The sequence below is a fragment of the Crocodylus siamensis genome, chromosome 2 (genome assembly GCF_052110815.1).
Source record: "Crocodylus siamensis isolate JL-2025a chromosome 2, ASM5211081v1, whole genome shotgun sequence".
NCBI lineage: Eukaryota > Metazoa > Chordata > Crocodylia > Crocodylidae > Crocodylus > Crocodylus siamensis.
The window spans coordinates 225,518,969-225,545,824 of record NC_143396.1 but is presented as its reverse complement, the minus strand read 5'-3'; the positions used below and the strand labels follow the sequence as shown (position 1 = coordinate 225,545,824).

The 26,856-nt window shown below is 41.6% G+C and overlaps 1 protein-coding gene across 4 annotated transcripts in view; it reads right to left on the bottom strand.

Annotated features, from left to right (window-relative positions):
- SMOC1 (SPARC related modular calcium binding 1) overlaps positions 1-26,856 on the bottom strand; it is a 206,513-nt gene that overhangs the window by 48,891 nt on the left and 130,766 nt on the right. For 3 of the 4 annotated variants that reach the window (XM_090033239.1, XM_090033241.1, XM_090033243.1), the window contains exons 6-7: positions 14,028-14,117; positions 9,462-9,542 (exon numbers count right to left, since the gene is read on the bottom strand). In XM_090033239.1, coding sequence (XP_089889365.1) covers positions 9,462-9,542; positions 14,028-14,117 — 171 coding nt within the window. The remainder of the gene's footprint in view (positions 1-9,461; positions 9,543-14,027; positions 14,118-26,856) is intronic. The other variant, XM_090033242.1, reaches the window with a different exon arrangement.

Genomic DNA, 26,856 nt, shown 5'->3' with positions numbered 1-26,856 from the left:
TCTGGCTTCCAAGGTTTAAACAAAGCAGGAATTCACCAGAAAGTGACATGTAGTTTCACAGTGCAAAGGAAAAGAAAAGTGGGCAAGTGATGGAGTAACTTGGCACTGGTGAAGTTTTATACTCATGAAGTTTCTCCTGAACAGAGATTTCTTAGTTCAGGTTGCTGGCTTTACACCTACCAGAAAGGCCAAACAGAAAAACACTTGCTCTAAAAATAAGGAGAGAGAAATCTGAGCGCAAAGTATTCCATTTGGATAGCACTCTGACCAAGCATGGAGCTTTTGTACAGGGAGGAAGATAGCTGCACCTTCAAGATGTAGCACTACACCCAAGAGGGATGCTCAACTGCTGCGCAAGACTTTGGACCACAAGCTGTCTGTGCACCTTTTCCCTCCCCTCAGCCCCTTCCCCTGATGCAGCAGATGGGTTTTATTCTCTCTCCTTTGTACCCCTGCAGAGTTACCATGCTTTAACCTTTTTGTATACATGGTGGGAGGAGATAGAGGCAGTGATGTGGGACAAAGACAATGCCAGTGGGAGCAAGTCTCTATTGTGGACATAGATTTCTCTCTCGGATTCTGAGTGCCCCAGCATATAATTTGCTTTGCTTTCACTAAAACTAGATTTGCATCTGGTTAAGTTCTCCCAGAGTCCAGTTTCTGTCTCTGTTCTGTCCATTCATTGCTGATATCAGCTCCCCCTCTCCTGCTCTCATGAGGCACAAATGTCCCATCTTCCTGCCAATCTGCCAGCTGATGTCCCAATTACCAAGACTTTTGCCTATTACCAATGTGCAATTGTAGAACGTGGTTTTGGATGCCCTACAATCCACCATATATTAATGTGGTAAGTTCAATGTGGCTGGCAAAGAGATGGAGCGTATTTAAGACCAGCACAGACCCAGGTAGCCTGGTGGCAATAAGGAGGGCGAGCAAAGGTCTTGGTGGCAATAGAAGTCAAGTCCAGAGCCATGTAGACTCAGAAATCCTAAGACAGAGAGATGGAAAAACAGGTAGATTCCATGAGTCACGGGAGGAGCAACTGGTTAGCTAGAGAGGCTGAGAGGGGTGGGGCATGACCCAAAGAACCAGATGAAGAAAAAAAAAAAAATCTGCCACATTCCCTCCCCATCTCCAAAATGATAATCAGTTCAACCCAGAAATATAAATGGGTTCAGTGCTTTCCCATCCTCAACACAGTATGTTAGTCCGGGGGTTGAAGTCCAGCCTTGCCAGTTTCCTGGGCAATACTGATAATAGGAAAATCTCAAACAACAAAATATAACCCTCAGTGTACACTTCTTCCCCAGTTTTGCCTGCCCCTGGTTTCCCTCCAAGAGCTCCTCTGTCCTAACTTCCTCAACGTCTTGGCCAGAGTCACCTGACTAAGTAATAAATACCTTTATTCCAAAAGCAGGGCTTTGGCATCAAAGACACAAAACAGAAGACCCCTGAATTTGTACACAGAGTTTTAGAGTTTGCCATCTTGTTACAGCCAGCAAGAAACAATGTGATAAACCAAGGGCCCCTCTACACTTGCAGGTAAAGACATAAGGATCTAATGTACAATTCACACAATAGCACCTTCTGTCATGCCACACATACATGGCAGGAGTCGTGACTGTAAGGATCACATATTAGATCCCATCGCACTTTATTGCCAGTGCAGGAGAAGCCTGAACCTAGATTCCTCCTGCACTGGCAAGAAGCAAGATCCACTGGCTGAGAGCATGGGTCAGCTGACAGGGCTCACCATAAGTGCCCAGGACTAAGCACCCCATCAGCGGACTAGGGCTTCCAGCTGCAGGAGCACCCCAGGGGTCCCAGTGGCAAGGAGACCATAGCTGCTGCTATCTCCCAGCCACAAAAGGGGTGTGGGTCTCCAATCAGCTGACAGGACTCCCAATCACAGGGACCCCTGACCATATATTCAATGAATGGCATGATATGAAGCAGCTACAAAGTTATTTCACAAAATAGTTGGAATAACTTTGTAGTTTATTCCTCTTTTTATTGTCTTTTTATTTTCTGACTGAACATGTGGCCAGGTGAACTGGTTAATCACACCTTAAGTGTACATGAAGCCCAAGACAGTATCAGGCTCTATCCAGAGAATTATCCCTGTTCCCTGTCCTAGAGGAAGGCATACAATTAGGGCATTAGCTATTAGTTATAAGCACCTAATCAAGGCAATAAACAAAGACAGAGGAAAAAGACCTGGCTTGCAGAAACTATGTGCATATATGCAGAGGTATGATGATGAGGGACTGAATCTTCACCACCAAGGATTAGCAAAGATTGCCTGCTGTTTTTCTCAAGCAGGTTGCAGCTATTTGGAAAGGAATGTGGTATGCTCCAGCAACATTCACTGGGCACCCATACTGTTTTAGTGTGATGAGCTGTGGCGACCTCCGTATTGTACATGGAGATGCACAAGTTTAAATCTCAAGAGGCCCTGCTGTTTCTGCTTCCTTGCACATCTGACACCCAGCTTTCTGGCTGCTAACTCTTACACATCCATACAAGTCACCTTGAGGATCAGGCTCAGCAAGTTAAATGTGAACAACAGGATTCTAGTCTGTGAGCCATTCTTCAGAACTCATTTATAGCTTTGCCCTGTGCTAAACAGCTTCAAAAAACAGACATTTTTATCACTGAAAAGCTGTAAGTTAAGGATGCCCAAACAGCCTCTAGACGCCCAGAACAACCCACATGGAATTGGAATTCATCCAAGAAGTAGGATTTTGAAATAAACAGCAAGATTTCTAAAAAAACATACACACACAAACCTGTCTTCAGCTGCTAACCTTAATATATTACTCATTCTTCCTTTCAAATAACGTCATGTTCAAAACCCCAGTGACTGCAGAGTATTTACTTGAGGCTGCTACTGCTGGTTTTCCTAGAGCTGTTTATTTTTCCATGCATGAGCTCATTACATCACCCTGTGGTTTTCTTAAAGGTTGTCAGGGTAGGTTGGATACATCGTTGGAATCTCTCTCTAACCCAAAACCAAATCACTTAGTAGCATGAACGGTTTTGAAGACGACCCAGTTCTGAAAGTCAAGGAGCAGCCATGAATTTCTTGGTGAAGATGGGCGCTCACAAATGAGCAACAGTTGGATTTTATTTTATTTTTTAGTAATAAAATGCATTTTCAGGCATCACCCCAAAGCATGGCTTATAACGAACAGCAAAGGTATCCACAGTGCTATTTCAGCTGGGAGGATGAAGAAGGGCAGACAATCCAGAAAGAATCATCATCCCTCTCTTTTCAAATCATGGCAGATTTGAAGATAGGGTCTTTCTAACTACCACTCCTACACAATATGTAAAGAAAAGTGCCACATATATTATATGGCCATGTATGTATAATTATAATTTGGTTCAACAGATGAACCAAAAAAACTGAATAAAGTTTGGCTCAAATGAGTCTGACCAGATTTTGACATTTGACCAAAAACATTTGATTTGAGGGAATTTAAGACAGATGAGTGAAATGAAGGCTAAATCCACAGAATTACTGGAAAGGTGGCATCCACATTCCACTAAGCAGAGCAAACAAGGGATTCACTTAAGATCTGGGAGACAACTATTCCTGAGAAGCTTTCAACATGCTCACATCTCCTACCACCCAGGAAAGTGGTCAAACCTCCATGCTATAAAGGCACTGTGGGATGGGAAGGAGGGTACTCCTGCCAATGCTGTTCCACTTTGAAAAATAAGCAAACATTCATTGGAGCAGGGACCGAAACCCAGGTCTCCCACCACCAAACAACAGTCCCTCTCATGCTCTTGCTCTTTGACTCAGTAATATTGACATCAGTAATCCATGCTAAGTGGAACAGGCCTACTGGGGTATTGAGGGAGTGGGGGACAGGGGATGACGGAGAAACCTGCCTCATCCCAGGGCAGAACACTCACCTGGGAAAAGAGACACTTGAGTTCCAGGCCTGCTTCAGTGAACATTTAAATTCAGGAGTGCTCAACCACACGGGTGGTGGACCAGATCAGGCTCAGTGCCATGTCATCTGGTTTGCAGGGCTCCCCACAGGTCCCTGGGGAGTCTTGCAGGCCATGGCCCTGTAAACTAGATCAGGTATACAGGGGTATCCTGGCACACAGGTATGGGGTGTTGTGCAGGGCCCTGGAGCCCAATTCCAGCACACAGCACCAGGCAGGGGTGGTGCACAGCCCCAGGGCCCAAATCCAGAAGGGTAGGTTTAGGTTAGATATCAGGAGGCGCTACTTCACAGTCAGGGCGGCTAGGGTCTGGAACCAGCTTCCAAGAGAAGTAATGCTGGCCCCTACCCTGGGGGTCTTTAAGAGGAGGTTAGATGAACATCTTGCTGGGGTTATTTGACCCCAGTATTCTTTCCTGCCATGGCAGGGGGTCAGACTAGATGATCTGCTCAGGTCCCTTCCAACCCTAGAAACTATGAAACTATGAAATCCCAAGTCCCATTCTTTTCACCTGCATTTTTGTTAAATCATGTGGATACTAAAGATTACATAATAACGTCTAGTTGACAGAAGCTATAAACAAAGGTACACAAAAACAATTTTTGTTCGTAGTCCATTAGGAGAATACTAGCAGCCTTCTCTGAATCATCTGAAAATAGCCAAATCAGAAAGACACTTGTCTGATCTGGTAGGCAACTTCTATACCCTTCTCATGATGGATGTGGCCACAGTATGTTGTCCCATGGCTGTCCAATACAAGTGCAGATTACAGTTACTGTTAAAACAATAATTGCTTGAACTCTGTTAGGTTCTGAATACATGGCTAAATGACTTACGGATGGCCCAGGAACCAGGTTTAAAAAAAAAAGACGACAAACAACAGCACCAAGGAATGAATTAGGGTAATACAAAGAGGTAGAACCTGGAAGTCGTAAGGATAAATCAATAAAAAAGAAAATGTAAGTTCTATATTAGGAAAACCTGTCTGGAGTCAAGTCATATCAGATTACAGAATAGCTGCCTCCAGGAAGTGGTAAATGCTTTATTGCTTGAGGGACTCAAATTATGCTAGAAACTATTATCCATTGTATGGAGTAAACAGGCAATGGTCAGAGTGGGGGGAGAAGCAAATGGTGAAATGAAATGAGTGAGTAGGTTTTTTCCACCTGTAACTTCAGGTTATTCCATTAGTTGTAGCAAGAAGGGTTTAAGCCACTTGTCCACATAAATACAGGAGCTGCAGACTCAGGCTATACATCCAAGCAATCACTAAAAACAAAGTCTAACACTATGGTAGTAAAAATTTACTCTAACCCTAACATGAAACATCACACAAGAAAAAATGGAAATACACTGTACAGGAAGATCTCAAGCTGTTAAGGGCTAAAATTACCAAAAGCATCCACTAATTTTGGATGTCCAATTTAATTCAGATTAGTGTTTCACAGTGGGTAAACAAATTAAAGGACATTTAAAGATGCAATATTTTTCATTAATAATGCTACTTAGCTCTTATACCAAAGTTTTCACCCACAGATCCTAAATGTTTGATGCTGTCCTTTGCCACGTATGCCAAAGACCCAAAAAGAAAAACAGCAGGGAGGAAGCTGAGAGTTGTATGTTTAAAATGTGTCAGCTGTTCCATAACCTCATTTTCATGAAGCAGCATTTCCCAACGTTAATAATTTATAGTAACAAATAGAAATGACTGCTTGTTTGTGTGGCACAGTATGAAAATTTGAGCCTAGAATCACTAACTTCTCTTAATCAACTACAAGGTATTAGGGCAAATAAATTTTATAGAAGCATCAGTAATGTTCACTGAGCCTATCCAACCAGCCTGTTTTAGCTGGCTATGACAGCTGCCTCTTTACACTCATTTTCATTCTCAAGGGAAGAATTAGTTTGGGATTTATAAAATAAAAACCCATTGCAGCCTATGGGTTAGTTTAGAGTAGCTTTAAAAAAAATAAAAGAGAAGAAATCATCAAGTAAGACTAGAATAGACAAAAGCAAATCTCACGAAAGGAGCTCCTTCCCAAGCAACCTCCCTCTTACACAAGGGAGCTTCCCGAGGAAAAGTTTGTTCAAACAGATAGCCCTTGCAGCACACCCTGAACATCAACAAACTTGGGATGTCTCAGGCCAAGGAAGAGTAAGAACCAAAACCCCATTCTCCAAGGACACCCCTTTAATCACCTCCCAGAATTTAAACTTGGGAACTGGAAGCAAGAGCATCTCATCTCATCTCAGTGGCCAGGATAGTGACTTAAGGAGAGACTGATTTCCAAAACAGTCATGGACAAAACTCTATAGGGCTCTGGAGAGCAGACCCACTGCCTTGAATTGTACCACTGGCAGCTCACAGAGCACAGGTGGTATTTGCTCTACACTTAAAACATCACTAAGCAAGCACAATGATTCCACACAAGGTAAAGTTTCAGCAGGGGGGAAGGGGTGTCTTCAGAGAGGGCATCATCACAGACCAAAAGTGCTATAAACCCAGTCTGAAGGTCATGAAGTTATGAATATCTAGTGGTTAGGGCAGAAGACTGGCAGTCAGACTTCTTATATTCTGATTCCAGCTTAATATTTTTTGTCTACACTGACTATATGGCAGCAATATAGCAGGCTTTGCCAGAAAAGCATCACATTTACTTTACCATAGGGAAAAGACATGGAGAGGTTAAGTGAACTTCCCAAGGCCACAGAGACAGTGGGTATACTAAGAAGAAAACCAAGAGTCTAGCACACTAAGCAGTAGTTTGCACTGCCTCCCAAAGCTAGAGATACACAAACCAGTTTAAGTGATCAGAAACTGGTTTAAACCTGTAACAGAACAGACATTCACGACACATAAATCACTTTGAAAATGGCTGAAACCAGTTTGAGATAAACCTGGTTGAATGTAGTATCAGACTTAATCGATTGGCTCAAACCGGCTTATGCAATATCTGTCCCAGACTCCTTGCTGGTTTAAGTTAAATCAGAGACCCCCAGTATCCCAGCATGCTCTCTGGGCTGGGTTCTGCTCTAGAGAGCTGGGCTGGCCCCTCCCCTCCACTCTCTAGCTGGGCAGGGGTGGGGCATGGCCAGACGCTGGCCTGCCATGGCTGCTGTGGCAAATTCCTCCCTCCATCCCCTCTCCCTCCGCTCTGCCTGGCCCCTCTTGCAAGCCCTGTGGACTGCACCTGGGGTTTGGCAGCCCCAGCCACACCTCCAGGGTGGGGATTAATTCCACAGTGGTCCTGGAGCAGGGGAGAGAGGCAAGCTAGTTCCCCGTGTGCAGATCCAAGACCTGCACCTCTGAGTCCAGAGCTAAGATCTGCAGGACCAACCTGAGAGGTGGGAAGTGTTGGCAAAAACCTGACAATCAACATGCATACGTGCTGGAGATGGAGTTAAGGGAAGTTGTAGATAGCTTCCAGCTGGAGGTTGCAGACCAAACAATGCAGAGAACTATATACATTTACATTATAAAGCACAACCTGTGAAACCTAAACAAAGCCTTTCTGGATGCCTGCCTCTGCCCTTAGGATTAGTAAGACTTATGCAAGGCTCTCTCTTTACATTTTAAGTTAGACTAAGTTGTGTATGCTGTGTTTTATTGGGCTGTATCTTAGCTTAGGGGAAAAGTTTTGATAATTCCTTGTTGTATGCTTTGCAAATTGCTGTGTTCAATACATGCTTGCTTCAGACAAGGGAGTTTTTTTCCATCCCCTCTCCTCAGTCTGGCAGCAGCTCCTCCCCTTCACACCCCCAGGCTGGTAGCTGGCATCCTGTGTGTCCTGCTAGCCCCAGCTGGTGCCTGGCTCCTCCGCTCTAGCAGGGAGGGAATCTCTCTTCCCTCCCCTTTGGCAGTGGCTGCCAGGCATGCTCTAGTAACCTCTGGATTCTGGCTTAAGCCGCTGCAGGCACATGCCTGCATTTCCTGATTTAACAGAGAATGTTTGTCCAGTTATTAATCAGTTTAAGCTGCACGGCTTAGATTAACCTGCAAAGAGTAAATCAATTCAGGCTCAGGCTTTTTGAATGTCTGTCCCTAGCCCAAGTAATCTAGTAAAATTTTACATGAGCTATTGCAGATGTACTTTTTAACTGTTTATAAAAACTTGTTTGATGGTGACAAAAGTTTTTCAGAACTGTAAACCAAAACTGCGGCCATCTCTGGCATCCTAATCTTTTCTAGCCTCCCAATTCCCATCATCTATCTTGTTTTCCTTCAGTGCAAGGCAAAAATGTACACAGATAACAGTCATTTTATCTTATTGTTCAGACCCCATGTCCCTCTCGTAACTTTTCCCCACTCTTCTATCAAAATCTGAGATCTTTTTTTTTTTTTCTTTTTTACAATTTCCACTTCCTGTTGTATAGATGTTCTTATTACTACCTGCTTCCTCGTCTTTGCTCTCTTCCTACCTGAGCCACCCCCACCATGCTGCTACCTGTGATGTTTTACTCTTTGCACATTCATTTTTTCCATGGTGTCTTATATACATGGGTATTCCTTCTCAACCTGCTACAGAAAGTAAGAATTCTCTATATTCATTCATTTAAAACCCAGTAACACTTATATCATGTACCTTTCAGGATCATTAGAAAAAAGGTACCTTAAAACATAGTATGATGGAAGTTCCCTCTGGTCACCCAAAGCATAGAATCTTAGAATCACTGAGTGGGAAGGGACCTAGACACATCATCGAGTCCGACCCCCTGCCATGGGCAGGAAGGAGCACTGGAGGTGGAAGGGGTCATAAGACCCCAGCCAGGTGCCCATCCAGTCTCCTCTTGAAGATTTCCAGGGAAGGTGAGAGTACCACCTCTCTGGGAAGCCTATTCCAGGCTCTGGCCACCCTTAGAGTGAAGTAGTTCTTCCTAATATCTAACCTAAACCTATCCTCCCTCAGCTTGTGGCCATTGTTCCTGGTGACTCCAAGGGGGGCCCTGGTGAACAGACTTTCCCCAAATCCCTGTTGGTGGCCCCTGACAAGGTTGCAGGCAGCCACAAGATCCCCCCTCAGTCTCCTCTAGTGGAGACTGAAGAGATTCAGGTCCCTCAGCCTCTTCTCATAGCATTCTTTCGCTATAAGAACATCACAAATACTAGAACCTAGGCACAGGAGCAACCTCAGTCCTATGTAAGCCACACATTGCAGCAAGAATATTCCACCAAAATTTAGCCTGGAAAAGTATGAGAGGGAAGAGAGTGGAAGTGAAATAAAGTAGGTGGCAGTCCTATGGTGAGGCAATAAAACCCTAGAAACCCAGTTTCCCTTCAATACCTGTTTGAGGGAAGGCACAGCCCTCAGCATATACCTACTCTGACTTTAGGAGCACAATGAAGAGGACTCTCTTGTTAGTGTACTCAGATTTCTGCTCTGCAATGTTGTGACAAAGCAGCACTGCTATTGGAGTTAAGCATGCACAAAGTGAAAAATACTGTGAAATAAGGAATCACTCTTTAGTTACATTCCAAATGTTTTTAAAGCAAGCATTACCTGAGTTTCTCATGCTGGAGCTATTCAGTTTGGAATCTTTAATGACCAAGTGCTTAATCCAAAGTGTGGGAGCTGTGATTTCTGAAAGACAGAAAAGAAACACTGTCAAAAAGAAGCCACCAGTGGAGGCAGCAACATCATAGAGGAAGAGTTGTCTCAGGTTGAAACATCCTGTTTCTTGGGACTTGGATTGTCCTCAAGGGTTCCTTAGTATTTCTTTTCTGCAATATGGACCTTTATCTCCCACCACACACACATATGCTCCATTTTTTCTTTCCAGGTAGTCCATCTACATGAAGTATGTGGGCTTTTTTTCTCCTCTCTTCTTATCCTGTCTAGTATCTTTCAAACCTGACTTGGAAAAGGTAGAGACTGTGTTGAGTACTGTAGCACATCATGCTTTCCATCAAGGGATAGAAAAAAAATCCAGCAAAAATCATTCAAATCAGGAATCCAAATATTATCCTAGAAGCCAAAGAGCAGCTGACCACCCACTTCCTCATATTAGGTCCATATTAAAAAAACAAAAATAAATAGAGAAGTGCAGAGCACTGCTGGGAACACTTAAAAGAAAGCATTTAAAGAACATGCATGCGATTCACTAAAGATAAATGCATTTTACAAAGTGCATTGAGATCCTTGGATGAAGCATGTAATACCTCTTAAGTTCAAAACACTAAAACCTGCCTTAATCCCTCAAAGGAATGACATTGAATGGTTGTTTAACCAATATGTTATAATAAAGATCAAGTAGAGAGGCACCTGAAATAATCCCTCAGACAGACATGGGCAACTTGAATATTTTAAAACAATTTTTTCCAGTGTTCACTGGAACTGACTTTAAATGCTAGTTCCTGATTATTTAAACACTTTAAAAATATACATTTTCAAAGATCTTTCTGCTCTACTTGTTGAAACTTATAAAGGTCTGTTCAGCAAAGTAGAATTTGACTACACCAGAGAAAATGACTACATTCAAAGTGCATCCAATATATAAAGTAAACTTAAGGAAAAAGACAGAATGAGAGGAAGAAATGCTATTCCTTGATAATATCTTTCACCTATAGTGTTCCTACAGGTTACTAAAATGAGAATTTTTCATATGGCAATATTAATGGTATCCCAGTTTAGGTAAGAGGTTGCTTTAATACAGTCTCTTACATAGTAATTTCTGACTTTAGACTAACATAGCTAACTACCACTCTTATCTAGATATCACTGTATTAGTATTCCTGCTACTTTAATCATGACGTTTCTATACCCACAGATAAATCAACAAGAAAACTCCCACTGTTTCAGTTGGAGAGGATCAGGGCCTACATATTAAATAAAGCTGGGGGATGATGGAGGAAAAGAGCTCCAAAAGCCCCAAATTTAAGGTGCAATTTTTACCTTGGTTCTAAGTTTTGCATCCTAGGTGATGCAATGTGATAGGAAGTGGATGTCCATGCAATGACTAGGCTCAAGGGACATTACTGTATTTCTTGAATGCAAGGAGGTTGAGGAGCATAAAAAAGACCAGGTATGGGAGAGGAAGATAAGGAAGAAGGGGCAGTGGGGAAGGATATAGCTGAAGGGATCTGTCATGCAAATGCATTTTCCATTCTGTTAACCTGGATACGAGCAATTTTTAAATTGCTTTCTCCTCCCACCAGATCAGATTCCTGGAAAAAGCAGATTCCTAGTGCAAAGGGAGGTGAAGTGCAACAGAAAGATAAGCTGCTTAAAAAACACATTGTTTTCAGGAATGAATGTGGCTTATACATTAAAATAAAATATAGCAAATTTCCAAAAATAATAGAGCCCAAAAGTACGTGCATGCGTGTGTGTATGTTGGGGGGAGAATAAATAGCTATTTTAACTAAAAAATAAAAACCTTAAAGACACAGAGGGACCTTCATGTAGTGAAATAAATAAAATGGTATTCTTCACAACCTGACCTCAACTGAAGTGGGATTCACTATAAAGGGAATTGAAACTTGTGCACTAAAATGGAGCAAAGGAATTCAGAGGAATGTGTGTGTGTGCATGCATGTGTGTATACACGCACATTTTAATCATTAAAATGCAGGACAGGAAGTCAATCAATCAAATTGTTTTTCCTGGCTCTGGACACCCTGTGTTGTGCATTAGGGAGTGAACACAGTAGTTACCCCAAAATTTGAACCTAACTGTGGGTGAGCCATCAAAGAAAGCAAATCGTCTCATATACAGAGGTGCTCAGCTTCCACAGCTATCACTGACTTCAAATGCAGTTGTAGGCATTTAGACCCTTGCTGCCTGACATTGCATACCCAAAAGCCAAAGTATCTAAAATGAACATCCTCACAATCTTGGCCTCCTTATGAAACAACTTTACCTGGCGTTCCTCTAGCCCCATTCTTGTACACATCTCCCCATTAGTAAAGATGGGCCATTCTACCCCATCGACTCCATAGCCTTCAAATTAAACCTTTGGTAGGACACCTATACATCAAGTGCATCCAATATATAAAGTAAACTTAAGGAAAAAAGACAGAAGAGTTGGTAGGACACCTTTGCAGCCCCTGACCTTTCATGGCACTGGCACAACCATAAATGGAACCTCAAACAGAATCATTTACTGACTGTGTACTAATAAGGGGCTGTAATTGTCAGAAGAGTCTAGAGGAATTGAACCTCTAAATCCTACCAATATTTGACAGGGTTTGGGCATTTAACATACACACTCACCTTTGAGAATCCCAGTCATAGCTATGTCTAGTTATCCAATTGTACCTCTAGCGGAAAACAAGAGCAAAGAAACCAAGCAACCTTATCTGAATTTACAGTGTTTCGGTGTCAGAACCTAATTAAGAAATGGACACCTGGCTTCCTACCCCACATTGTCTTCTCTATTGAGCCACACAAGACAATGCTATCATTAATAGAAGCCAGAACTGACTATTCCTGCCAGGAGTGGTGCATGGAGAAAAAGAAAACAAATCGATCAGATAATATATTTTCAGATTCAGGGAAAGAAATAAAAGTGATAAGCAATGAAGGTGCATGGTCTCAGGATGCAATGCAGGCCTTTTCTAGCCTTGGTCTTCTCTCCTATGTCAGTGCAGGATTATAAAATCTTCACAAAAACAGAAAGGCTTGGTGTTTTACATGTCTTGCGCAGAAGTGAGAGGTAGCCAAGACCTTTTAGATTCTTAGCTATGCTGTGGGGAATAAGGGCAGGACTGTTCTCTGCCCTCTAAGTGTTTTGTCTAGTTATGTCCAATTGTCCCAAATGTTGGTACTTTCCATCACTGCCCCAAAGAAGCTCCTGACAAGGTATGCACAGACTAGCAAAGCTATCTGTCTGGAAATTATTCCCCATAGTTAGTCTGTTTTTCCCCACAGTGCATTCCTCCCCTTGCATATCCATAATCACCACCTTGGGGAAAAGTGAAAGGGCATAAACACTGTTACTACAAACAGCAATTTAATACAATACAGACTGTTGCCAAAAGGCTGCCAGAAGGCACAATATTTATGTAAGCATTAGACAGACCACTAGATTTGAGCCTCTGTTTACTTATGTGGGAATGCAACAGTTTGCCCCAGGTATAGTTTTCTGATTTTTTTTAAAGTTGGTTTTGAGATATTATATCTATTTTCATATAATTTTATATATGAAATAATACATATAAGTTATAAAACTTAGATTCACTGAGTGGAAGTGATGGGATTGTAACTGTGCCACTAAGTAAGCTTATTTTTTCTCACTCAGAATTGTCACAATCTTCTATCTGTGTGAGAAGAGAAGAGCTACCAGCAGCACCATCTACTCCCGCAAGGTCCCATCCATTTCTGGGTTTGAACCAGTCTTACAATCCTAGAGACAGTGTTAAAGTCTGAAGCTCTCTCTACCCAGCAATGGCATTCAAAATGGTTCTTATTGGGGTTCAGGTTTCAGCCCAAATCTGATTTTGGAAGCTTTGCTTTAATTCAAAGAGTCCAGTAGATTGAGAGACAACAGCATATTGAGGAGGGTGGAGGGGGTGGAAATCCTTAGATTAATGCATCTGAGAAAGGAAACTGCCTTGGTGGGCCCAGGATTAGGTGGGCCCAGGACACTGATTTAATTTGTTTAATGGTATATGCATCACAAGAAAGCAGTAAATAAATAAGCCTCCCAACATTTTTCCTCCCAGTTAACATTTGCAGGCCGTGGTTTAGCATTTTCTTCCCCTTGGTGTTTTGCAGAGGTTATGAAACTCCCAGCATCAGTGTCATGGGGGTGGAGAGCGCAACAGGGGTAAGGATGGAAGAAAGGAAGCGGACGTTTCTGACTCAATGAGCATTTTTTAGCCATGACACCTTTTTCTCCAAGGTTACCCAAAGGCTCTGTCCAACTGGTGTTATTGTTGGAAACTAGGGAAGAAGGGAGGACATGAAAGGATTTGGAAAAGTGCCTCATGTCCCAAGGGCACTCTGAAACGCAGATGACTTACAAGATTTGGGGGCTTTTCTACTTGTGGGATAAAAAATGTGTTTAGATAATAAATGTGTGAGCAAAAGAGAGAAAAGTTTTTCTTAAAAAGAGGAGGCTCTTACCTTCCCCGTCAAAAACAGGCTGGGTCTCCATGGTGGGTGTTGGCTTCGAACCATCATCTGAATTGAGAGTTAAAAAGAACCGAAAAGAAACTACCATTATTGAGGTAAATACTATCTACTCTCCAGTACTGTTGAATGGTTGGGATTTGTACATGGCCCGGCCAAGTCCAGAAGAGAGACAGAGAAGACAGACAGACAGGAAGAAAGACAGTGAACAAAATAAGCCTCAGTTTACCTGGACAGCAGCAGCAAATTTCAAAGTAAACATGCACCAACACTAACCGCAAATTGAAAGAGTTTCCCGTTGTTGCCTCTACCTTCCCCTTCCCCTTCCCCTAATATACTGATCAAGTTATCACCTTTCAGGATCAGGCAAGTACATCCCATGCAACTCATATCCTGTGACAGCAGGAGCTAAGAACTGACAAACCAAAATCCTTTCCATTATCTTCTGTGTTTAACTCATCTTCTGAAACTTACCACCATGGAAGGCTGCATCACTGTTCATCACAGAGCTGTTAGAAAGGGATTGTCAATAGGAAATCTTATTTCTTACAGTGCCAGCTTCAAGCTGTTTTCTATCTGCAATGTTGTTAAAAGAGATCAGGAGAAAGACAACTGTTTTCTTAGGTTCATTTTCCTCAGCACAGGAGTGCTCCAGATGCCTTCTAGTAATTAGGTTGCAGTCTTTTCTATTAACAACTTTTTTAAAAATCCACAACAGAAAAATAACATTTTTAGAAATAGAGAAAAGGATGCATCCCAGTTTCCAAGTGAAACCTCATACACACAAGCCTTCCTCATAAATTTGGGATTCAGGCTGGGGCCTGGATTTTCAACCCTTTCAAAAGTTATGAGGTGCTTGGTTTAGGGCTTATCTTTACATGGTGTTAAAGTAGGGGCAGGCAATTATTTCAGGTGGAGGGTCACTTACCAAGTTTTGGTAAGCTGTCAAGGGCCACATTTCCCTCTCCAGTGCAGGGAAGCAGGAACAGTCCCACAGTCCCAGGCCAGAAGCCTCTGCTAGGCAGCGGCTTTTTGGTTGGGGGAGCAGGGCTGGGTGGGCCTTGCCTCTGGGTCCTGCTACCAGTTTCCTCTGGGTCCTACTGCCCCTGGCTCATGTCATCTTTGACAAGCAGCTATGAGCAAATAAATATTACATTTTCTAGATAGAATGGCCTGGTGGGTCAGATCTGGCCCCCAGGCCATATTTTGCCCACCCCTGTGTTAAAGCAACAGTATGTGCAGGGCTGAAAGAGTGAATAAGCACCTCTGTGTCTGTATTGAGGAGATGGAATTATTGCAATGGAAAACAAACTGAGCTACACTGAAAAAAACTGAGAGCCCCAGTCAACCCACAATCCAGTCTTTTTGTAGAGCATTGTGGTATTGTTGAACAGTTCAGGGCAGAACATAGATATTTCCTGAATACTGAGGTTTAAATAACTTGCACTTGAGATATGCTTGTACATATTATAGGAAAAGGAGGGGGAAATCACCATTAGTATGCCTGTAATAAACTATTAGGGCACTGATTAAAGTATTGCCTGCATGTCATTTTCTAACCATTAGAAGCCATTTTAAAATGAATTAAGCTTAAATGCCTTTTTCATCAAGTCATTGATTTTACATACTTCTGTGTGCTGAAATATAATCCAGAGTAGCAGTGGCTGGAATTCCAGTCATGTATCTCCACATAAGTAAAGGGAATGAAGAGAAATGAGTAAGAGAGAGTCTATTCATTTACCCCTTGATTGATCTCTTCAAGAAAAGCTTTATATAAAAATACATCTTAATTTACCGAGGAAACCAAGGATAATATTCAGCTGCAAACTGGATCCAGCAGCGCAAGGAGTGAAGCCAGTATGACCCAACAGTACTTAGCAGCTCACAGAATCTGGGTCTCGCCAAACTACCACTGACTTTAATGACTTCATATTTTAAAAAGAATTTGCATCAATCAGACTGGAGAAAATGCAAGAGAACCCTGCCCCACCACCATCCCTAAAAGCTGGATATTTCCATTAAAAGGACCAGCAGTGAATTATTTAACGTTGCATTTTCACCCAGAAAGTTAATGGCCCCCTCACCAGGCTTCAGAATCAGTATCTCTGCAGTCAACAGGGTCAACATATTTCTTCTTTATAGCTATCATGTCAGGCAGGGTGTTTGCATGACCAGATTGCACAGCATAATGTCATCTGCCACTACTCAGATGGAGACAGAGGCAGTGGTAGAACAGTGTCTTGCTGAGTAATGGCCAAGTCTAAACTATGTTTCACACAGCCCTTTGTTTCTAGTACATATGCAGTTAAGTTTAGGAGCAATGGATTTGTGATGCTTATTTAAACCACTGAACTATCTAAGCCCCAGAATCCTGTATTTGACATCATGGTGTTATGCAATGCAGCCAACCTGAGCTACATGCCAGAGATTGTAGCTGGGCCAGGTAATCCATAGAAAAGAATGGATGCAAGAAGCATCAAACATTAGCATGCCTGAGACACCAGAAGGACATGCAGTTTAAAATGCTGTATGAACTCCAAGTGAAAATGTGGGATCAATTCAAAAACTAAAAGGGAGTTTTTTGTTCCATGCAGTTACTTCAGAAATAATTTGTGAAAATTATTTTCAACCAAAAGTTTCAGTTTTATGGAAATTTCTTTAATTTCTGCCAATTAAATCTCTGAAAAAACTTCCAAACCACCTCAGTATACAACGAGTGAAACCCTGGCCCCACTGAAATCAAAAGGAAAATTTGGCAGGGTTTCACCTAAAGCCATAAGTTTTCTTGACATTGAATAACATTTATTTTCTTTTCAAGTTAAATGCAGTAGGTTCCTGTAGCATCACACATGTACATATATGAGTACGGCCAGGAATAAAACAAACAAACAAACAAAAAACCACACACAAAAGTGCTTGTCCACCTAAATGAAATAACCCAGAGTTGCTGACTGACAAAACTGAGGAAATCCACAACAGTGACTATATGGTGCTAAATAAAGTGTTCAAAAAATGGAGCATCACAACAAATAGAATGGAGGAGTTTCCAATTTTAAAAATTAACAAAGTTTCCAATTATATCTGCCATTCCCTTTTGTTTGTTTTCTTAACAGAAAAATCTATAAAGTATTACCAATTTAACATACATAAGACATTTTCAAAGATATTCAGGACAAATTCTTGTCTAGATTTCATTGAAATTACACTAGGGAAAACTGGCTCTTGATTTCATCTTGACATTTTCTCTTTAAAAGGAGGATTCTAACATCCATCTTTTGTCAGAACAGGGTGTTCTGCTTCAGTATGACTCCTGAAACCCCAGCACTGATATTAACATACACTATTTTTTTTCAGGTATACTCTGTAGTCCAATGAAGCAATAAACAATAAGTATTAGCAGGATTGACTCTTAATGTAGAAGTTAACCTAAATCTGTTCGGAGTACTGCTCAGAGCAGTCCAAACAGGAAAGGATCTGGCATCATAAATTACCAGTATGATAATTTATCACACTGGTATGATAATAAGCTTATTTCTATTGTTTCCATGAATGCTTGCCCACCAAGCAATTATAGAATTGCTTTTCAGATCTAAAGCAGAAACTCAGGAGCCAACAGAGGGGAATTAATAGAAGTGGATCCGAGCCACTCATTTTGTATCCAAATATGGATCTGAACTTTGGCAAAGTTCAGGACGATTCATGGGGCTTATTGTAGGCTCAGCTCTAGGAGGTAAAGAAATAGTAACAAGTACAAAATTCTTGGTAAATAACTAACTCAACCTCAAGCAGCAAGGCCTTTTCTGTAGAGTTATTAAGAAATAACCAAGCTGTTCATTAAATGGCAACAGATCAAGGGGAACAGAAAACAAGTATGTACATGGTGAGGTCTTCATACTAAAAATTATAAAGCATTTTTAAACAAAAATTCCACCTCCTCATTCTCCCACTGCTAACTGCCAAAGCTGAATTCCCAGTTATTAAGTCTGCAGCAGCATCCAAAATGGTGCAAGAGAAATGTAGTTCCTGTCCTGCTTAAACAAAAAGGACTCCTCTCCTTCCCCGCCACATTTAACACGTACACAAACTAAGTAAGAGTAATGTAATTAAGTTAACCAAATTTTAGAAATCAAAACTAGGAATACTTGCAATTTTTTAAAGATCAAGAAAGTCTCGTAAGAGAAAGAAACTTCACTTTTTTTAAGTGGCATCCGCTCACATTGTGGCTGCCAGCAGCTGACTCCACAGCTACCCAGGCATATTTCTCAGATGGGAGGATTTTCGGTAACTCTGTGTTCCAAATGAGTTGAAATGGAAAATAAAGTTACACTAGCATTCACTGTGAGCAGGAGAACAGACTTCAGGACTGTTTATTCTCATTTGACTTCTCTTCACTTCAGACAGTTAACAACACTGAACATTTGCTCCCCTGCACAGTGTATTTCAGGTAAAGCTGTGAGAAAAGTTCTAGTCCACAAAACAGTAAGTGTTGAACAAAAATTTTATAATTTAATAATAGTTTTGACTAATGATGTGAAAATCCAAGAATTTCAGGTTTCCAGGGATACCATTTGAAAAATAGCTGCTTTATATAGTATTCATATCCAGACCTCTCCCCCCACTCCAAGGTATTAGGCAAGATTTCCTGATCCAAGAAGCCAGAAAATCTTTTGGCTTAAAGATACAGATGCAACTGAAATGGCCCCTCTCTCAGATTATGCCCCATACCACAGGACAAAAAATGAGAGGTAAATTAAGTATTTCCTATCTGCTTTAGCTGGTTTTGCATTTGGCTGCACAATCTCCCCAAGACTTTGGGTGAAGATTCATAGATTGTAAGGGGCTGAAAGGGACCTCACAAAAGCATTGGGTCCAGCCTCCCTGCACTAGGCAAGAAAGACAACTGGGGGGGTCAGGTGACCCCAGCAAGGTGACTGTCCAGTCTTCTCTTGAACATTTCCAGGGTATGCGATTGCACCATCTCAGGAGGGAGTTTGTTCTACAATCTAGACACCCTGACTGTGAAGGAGTTTTTCCTAGTATTGAGCCTGAAATGGTCTTCCAGGAGTTTGTATCCATTACTCCTGGTCTTCCCCAAAGGTGCCCTGGTGTACAGTTGTTCACCGAGCTCTTGATTTATTCCCGGTGTAGTGGTAAGATGCTACTAAACCCCTCTTAGCCTTCTCTTCTTTAGGCTGAAGAGGCTCAGGTCCCTCAGCCTCTCCTCATATGGTCTGCTTTGCAAGTCTCTCTTCATACAGGTTGCTCATCTCTAGACCCTCTCAAAGTTTTGCCACATCCTTGCTGAGGTGTGGAGCCCAGAACTAGACACAGTATTCCAGCTGCAGTCTCACTAGTGCCAAGTACAGTGGAAGAATCACTTCCTTGATTTTACATGAGACGCATCGGTTGATGCATGCCAGAGTGTTGTTTCCCTGCTGGCTACAACACCACACTGATGGCTCAATGTTCATGCAATAATCAGCTATTACCCCTAGGTCCCCTTCGGCCATGGTGCAAGTCAAATTGTTGCCACTGAGCCTTTAGGTATGTTGGGGATTGTTTACCCCCAGGGGGAGCACTTTACACTTTTCAGTATTGAACCTCATCTGGTTCTGATTTGCCCCCCTCTCCAGTCTATCCAGGTCTGCCTGTATTTGCAGCCTATCTGCAGGTGTGACCACACTCCCCCATAACTTCGTGTCATCCCAATCATTGATAAAAATGTTGAAAAGCACCGGAGCAAGCATGGACCCTTGAGGGATACCACTGGCCACTTCTCGCCAGGATAACAGATCCATTCATAAGAACTCTCTGGGTCCTACCTTGCAGCCAGTTTCCCCCCCACTGAACCATCGAGCAGTTAAGCCCACAGTTTTCCAATTTTCCCACAAGGATATCCTGGAATACTAGATCAAAGGTCTTTTGGAAGTCTAGGTGTATAATGTTAATCTCCCCTCCCATGTCCAGGTGGTGAGACACCTAGTCGTAGAAGAGGATGAGATTGGTAAGACAGGACCTGCCTGCAACAAAGCCATGCTGGCTGTCATTCAGAATCCTTATCCTCTATGAGTGAGTCACAGATAGACTCCTTGATGAGTTTTTCTAGGATTTTCCCTGGGACAGAAGTTAAGCTGATTGTAGTTGTCCATGTCCTCCTTGTCCGCTTCTTGAAGATGGGAACAATGTTGGCCCTCTTCCAATCCTCAGGGATCTCCCCAGAGCACCACAAGTTTTTAAAAAATATTCACCAGGATTCCCGCAATGACCTCAGCCAGCTCCTTCAGCACTCCCAGGTGAAGTTCAGCCGGTCCTGCTGACTTATAAATGTCTAGCTTTTCTAGTTGGTTATGCACTAGCTCAGTGTCAACAGTAAGAAGACTGTCCTTCCCACCATGCCCTGTGTGAGCCTTATTTCGCATGTTTTTCCCCTTGGTCCACTGAAAAACCAAAGCAAAGTGGACAGTCAGGAATTCAGTTTTCTCCTGGGTGTTGGTTACCAGCTGTTCTGAGGTAATCAGCAGGGGCCCCATGCTTCCATTTGTTTTCCTTCTGTTCCCTACAAACCTAAAGAAGGATTCTTATTGTCCTTGATTTCCATTTCTAACTTGAATTCAGTCAATGCCTTAACTTTCCTAATCTTCTCCCTACATGTGTGGACCACTGTCATATAGTCCTCCTTAAGGACTCTCCCTAGCTTCCATTGCGTGTATGCCTCTTTCTTCTTTAAGAGGACCATGATATCCCTACTGAGCCAAGATAGATCTGTACCCTCTCACACCTGTTGTCACCCAGCAGAGATGCTAACCTATTTCTCTTTGTTGCAAATCTACTGCATGGTCAGGTCTTTTTTCCTTGGTTGAACACAAGCATGGTATTCATTCCTAGAATAACATGGATTTATCCCATTACTGGGAGAAATGACATTTTGGCAAGTGGAGACTTGAACAATCTAACCATTGGTAAGAATAAAGTAGGTAGCTACAAAATACCTTTCCTCCAATACCATATTTTGTCATAATAATGTAGCCATAAACAAGAAGTCATGCAGGTGCCACCAGCACAACAACTGAACAGATTCTGTAGTCCTTAAGTGATGACAACTTTGATAAGGACACAATGACTGAATCACAATTTGCCTGTTACTAGCAAAGCAAGAACTTTCCCAGTATAACGAAGGGTAAAAATCTACTCTACATCAACTTCACTCTAGTTCTTTGCAGAGCATTCTGCATGCAGAAACAGAGCTCCCACTGAAAACTGCAAAATATGTGGGGAAAGTCGCATCTCACATGAGGGATATTATCTACAATGCAACCTTGAAAGCTTTGCTCTAACAAGGCAACCTTTATTCTACAAGTCACACTAAATTTGCTTGTGGCCTCTATGTTTGCCATAAGGGAAAGGAGCTGTAATCATTGTGGAAGAGGTATGATTATTGTGGATTAACATAAATCAATCTTTTGGTCACAACCATGATCTATATTGGGAATAAGTTAGACTAACTTCAGTAATAATTTCTTCCTCCCTAACATGCAACATCCCTTACCTGGTAGAGACCCTTAATGCACCAATGACCCATATGTAACTGTGATGCATGCAGATACACAAAGTCAGAAAGGAGATAAAAGGTGACTGTCATTTCTGATAATGTGATCAAAGGAAATCTCTGTATTTGCATTGCCATATTAAAGCAGCAAATTCTGCATTCCCACTTAAAGAGCAGCTTCCAGTGTTTCAGCTCACTAAACCCAGTGAAGAAATACCTCAGGGACTCAAATGAAGATGTTAGCTGTCCATTGCTGCAGTTGGATTGTAATGGGTACTAGGGAGCTGGTGTGCTCCCATCCAGGTAACTTATCCTATGCAAATGGCACAGGAAATTATATAGATATAGATATAGCTTGAATCATCAAGATCTCAAAGGGCTGTAGACTTGATTTAATCTGATACAACTAAGGGACATGCCAGGAAAGCCTCCTTTTTTCAAAGACAGGCAGTAAGTATTTGTGCTGCCATTCCCTGCAATCAGTGGCTAGTTTTAGCTTGTAGCTAAAGCTCCGAAGATAACCTAAGGGCGGACACTGTAAAAAAGATGGATGCATTCTCTCTACACTCAGAAGCATCTACCTTTTCCAAAATCAAATTCTTGACTGTCAGACTGAGGGAAAAAGAAAAGATTTCTTGAGGTAGCATATTGAGGTACTCAAGATCACAAGCGTGCTTTTGTAAGGATGTGACTAAATTGTGTTTGATCTGGCTAAGTCAGCATCACTTAAAGAGTATTGTTCTGCTGATTTCTGATCTCTAACAAGAGGTTTGTTTTTATATAACAATTTCCAAAATTTCCACTGGCACCATGAATGCATACACGTAAGCAGAGCTAGAAATTCTCATGCATACCTGATGCAACAGTCTGCCAGCTTTGCACATGGTGAACATCAGAACCACCCCATAATTTCTAGATACATCTGTGAAAAACAAACCATGAGGGTGACCACAACAAGGCCTGTCTCAATACCTTTTAAATGGTCTCTATTACTGTGGACCCTAAATTCTCAAACAGTGCTCAATTCAGCAAGCAGGACCACAGCAGGTGCCTTGCCTTATTGCAGTCCTACAGCTGTCCTGCAGACAGTTTCACATAATGGAATTTGTTCTACTTCCTGAAAGAAGTAAGAGATACTGCATAAACACCAATGTTGAAAGAAGTGTGGTTGCCAAGTAAATCACTCAATGTTAGTATTTGCAGTTGAGCCTTAGCTCTGCTTTTTCAAAAGCACATATACTACTATAAAGCAGGAATTTTAATTTTTTTTCATAACATGGCTAACATCATAACAGGTTGACCTGTATGTTAAGTTGATACTGGGAGCTTTAGGATTGTTAATTCCTGATTTTTTAAATAAATTCATTTTGAAATCTTAACATTTTGTCCCGTATGATTAAGCTTCCATTTTTCTTATTTAAACAGTTCCATAAGGAACTAGAAACTTGTTTTACACACAACTCACACCTTCCAAAAGTCACAGGAAAAACAGCTCTGCCTCATTCAATATGCATTTCTGCATTAAATGAGCCAGCCCTTTACAAGTTTAGAAAAATCTAAATTTATGAACACATACATGCTGCCAATACAAATGTGGAAAAAAAAAAGAAAAAAAAAAAAGAAAAAAAAAATCAGTGCTTATGCAGAAAGCAAGCTTAAAAAAAACAAACAGAAAAACCCAACCCTTATGATTTGGCCAAATCAAGAGATAGTTCATCAGGGAACTGAAACTGAAAAGCACAGATCCACTCTGTTCTTCCTGCCAGGATTCAATGCCTCTGCCCACAGTTAGCCACTAAGGTCCCATAGCTATTTTAAGAGAGTTTGAAAAAAAACAAAAAAGTGCTCTCTCAAACAAACAGCAAAAACATATTTTTCCTTCCACTTTCTTCACTCGCAAAAGTAGAAGTTATGGCTCTCATAAGCACAATCACAAATAATCATATACCCATGGACAGAAACCTGGAAAATTTTATCCTGAAGCCTGATAATGTAACAACATGGAGAGGCTCCTTAAAGCAAAAATGCTTATGGAACATTATAGGTACTCCAGCTATGACAGATCTCTACATTTCGTAAGTTATGTACTGCAAGTTGTACAAATGCTCTTGGTGTTTACTTCAACAGCTTGTTCCAAGTCATCCAAGTACAAAGAGTAACTTCAATTGGGCCTTCTGAAGGCATTAGTTTTTTTCCCCTCTCACCCCCCTTCCCCTTCTCACTATTCCCTTGCAGGTGCATCAATATGAAAAAAAAAACCTCCAGCCATGAAGACTTTGTGGTCCAATATAGTCAGTGCATTTGTGTGACAGCACAATTCTTTGCCCTGCAAGAAAGCCTGTCCCACGCACAGACAGCTGGAAGTCACTTCGACCCCTGATGACACGATTCAAAGCCTCTTCTGTTTGGCTTTTTGATTCCTGATTGACACATTCACTGCCGGGCGGAGATAAATGCTGCTGGGAAGACAATGTTGATCCGCTCGGACTATTCTTGTGAAGGACTTTTGCAGAATAATAAACAAAAAACATTGGTGTGTTTAAGTGTCTGAATAGAACTTGAGATAGACAGAGAAGGACTGGAGTGCTTTAAAGAGCCTGGCAAGTCGATTGAAGAGTTAATTGTCTGGGTGTACAATGAGTTTATTCTGACTGCAAACAAAGAGCTCTCTCTTCCTGGTCCTGGTCCCTTCAAAAGCAATGTGTCAAAAGGGCCCAGAGCAGCTCTCAGTATTAATGGCATTGCTCTGGTCTCTGGGATTCAGTGGCTTAAAAAACCTTGACTCCTGAGATTCAGATGGTATCTCTCTAAAATCCAAAGTCCTCATTTACTGCCCAAGTTCTCAAACTACTTCAGCAGTAATTAGCCAAAACAAACCTACCCTTCTAGCCTCACCTCATTCTGTGTAGCTTTCAGTGACAATGACCTCTTTTGAAAAATAGAGACGAACTATTATCCAGCAAAATTGGTTTTGTGGGCAACTTCTCTCAAATCTGATCCAATTTTAAACTGTAATTGTATATTGTCACTAGAGACTGGTTCAAACAAAAACCCTGGATCCAAATCTCTCATACTTTGGTGTGTTCGGAATCCAAATCAACACCTAGATTTGCCTTTCGGACTTAAAATAGGTCAAACCAAAACCATCTTCAAACCCGCCCCCACATCCTCCCCAACTCTGGGAAAGTTCAGATCCGGATTTGAGGTTTGCAGGTCAAACCTATCCCTATGGTAAATACCACTTTAAATACCTGACTCTCACTTGCATGAGTTTTGTAAAATCTGCTCGAAAGTCCTTCCTGATATAATTGCCTAGAAGGCAACATAGCCATTACTAAACCATCAGATTGTACTGCTTTGGTAATAAAATACTTACGTTACCAATGTGGGAAAGACAGACATGGGAGGATTTATCCCAGCAAACAGTAAAATTCAAAAGGTTTTGAGGTTCAGTCAGAAAAGTACTTTGAAGCATAGCTGGTTGGGAATTTTATGATTAAATGTTTTTGCTTCAAACAAGTCAGATCATCAGAATCGAAGCATTTCACTGAAATGTATCATTTCAACTAAAATTTCCTCAGGCCAATGATGATATTTGTGGTCAAAACTAGAGAGAGTGCAAATCAGCCAAGAGCCCAGCTGTTACAGCACTCACGTGATTCAGACCAGGGCCTTGAACCTGGCTTTTCTTACTCTCTAGGTAGTGCCCCAACCACTGGCTAGTCTCAGGGACTGAGTGTCTGTATGTCTGTCTGAAAATGATACGAAATCGTAGCTCTCCTCTGCAAAAAAATAAATAAAGATTTCAAAATGTTGGCGCTTAGCTTAATACAGTTCAGAGTCGGGGCTGGCTGAAAACAAATGCACAAACAGAGATATTCATGCATTCCCCAAGCCTCACTCCAGTCTATAGGATTAGCTGTTGGATAAGCAATGTTGGTATCTCTTTAACCAGCCTGAATGTGGAAATTTGAGATAAGAATATTTAATAATTTTGAACTTTACTTGAGAGTCAGACTGGCTTTGGGGCACAAGTTCAGGCTGACTCTAGTTATAGCCAGTCAATGTATCCCTCTCTCATGATCCTGTCTCATTATACCAGAGACTGAGGAATAGATAATTGGATTTGTACTTGCTTAAGGGTTTGCACTTCTGTGACCAAATCCGGGGGAGAGCTCTGATTCACAATATCTGAAGTGTCCCAATCTGTTCTTATGAAGTTTTAGACTCAACTGGAAAGACCTTTCACTATGTCACTTTTTGTCATGGTATTTCTGCCATTTTGGGCTTTTATGGCCAAATTCACATGGAAAATGACAAATTCAAAACAAGTCTTTCGAAAGTCTGGGGAATAAACAAGGAAATAAACCCAGAAGAAGAGATTTTAATCTTACCTCCTGAAAAGGAAAAGGGTTCATAATTAAGGCTGGAGTTTGGGGGGTTACCAAAAGTAACACAAAATTCTTTGTTGCCATTAATGCAGGAATTAAATCATCCTCAAGCTGTGAAAGAATTATGCCCTGTTCATTTTCTCCCCCATGCAAAAGTTTCACATCTGGAGCTAAACAAAGTCATGTGGTGTCAGATGATTTAGCAATGGATAGACTGTCATTAGCCCTGACCTACAGGATCAAGGCTTAGCTCATTCATCTATGCCTCTGCCATAGAGTGAGCGAATAACCATTTTAATTGTGCCTTTTGATTTATTAAAACCACACCAAGTCAAAATCTTTCAGGTCACTAAGTGTTATTGAGGTTGTCAGAAAAACTTTGTAAGAATGTGCTTATCATTCACTCAAAGGCTGTAAATGGAGTTTGTCAAGGTGAGAGGCAGGAGTGGTTTTTTAATTCTAGTTTTTGATAAAGCTGTTTTTCCACGTAAGCCATCCCACTGTCAGCTCTCTTAGGCAGGAGGCCAAAGTCCACTGAGTCAGTATAAAAAGCCAGGATTTTCCCCAAAATATTTCCCTCTTTCTGCTCATTGTAATCCCTCACCTTCTGCCTCCCTGCTTAACTAGGGTAAAGAGAAAGATATTTCTATAAAACAAGACACTACTCTCACCATCAGAAAAACTTGGCCCCAACATAGTGCTAAACCTCACACCCTCACTTATATTTTAGGCAGTGAATTTAGACTCTGGAACAAAAAGCCAAGGGTCAATGAATTTAGACTTTGGTCTACAGTGAACTTGCCCATGAATGACATGTGCCCCTGGAGGCTGGGGGGGGAGGGGGTGCGCACAGCAACCTCCTGCAGGAAGCGGCAGCAGTGGCGAG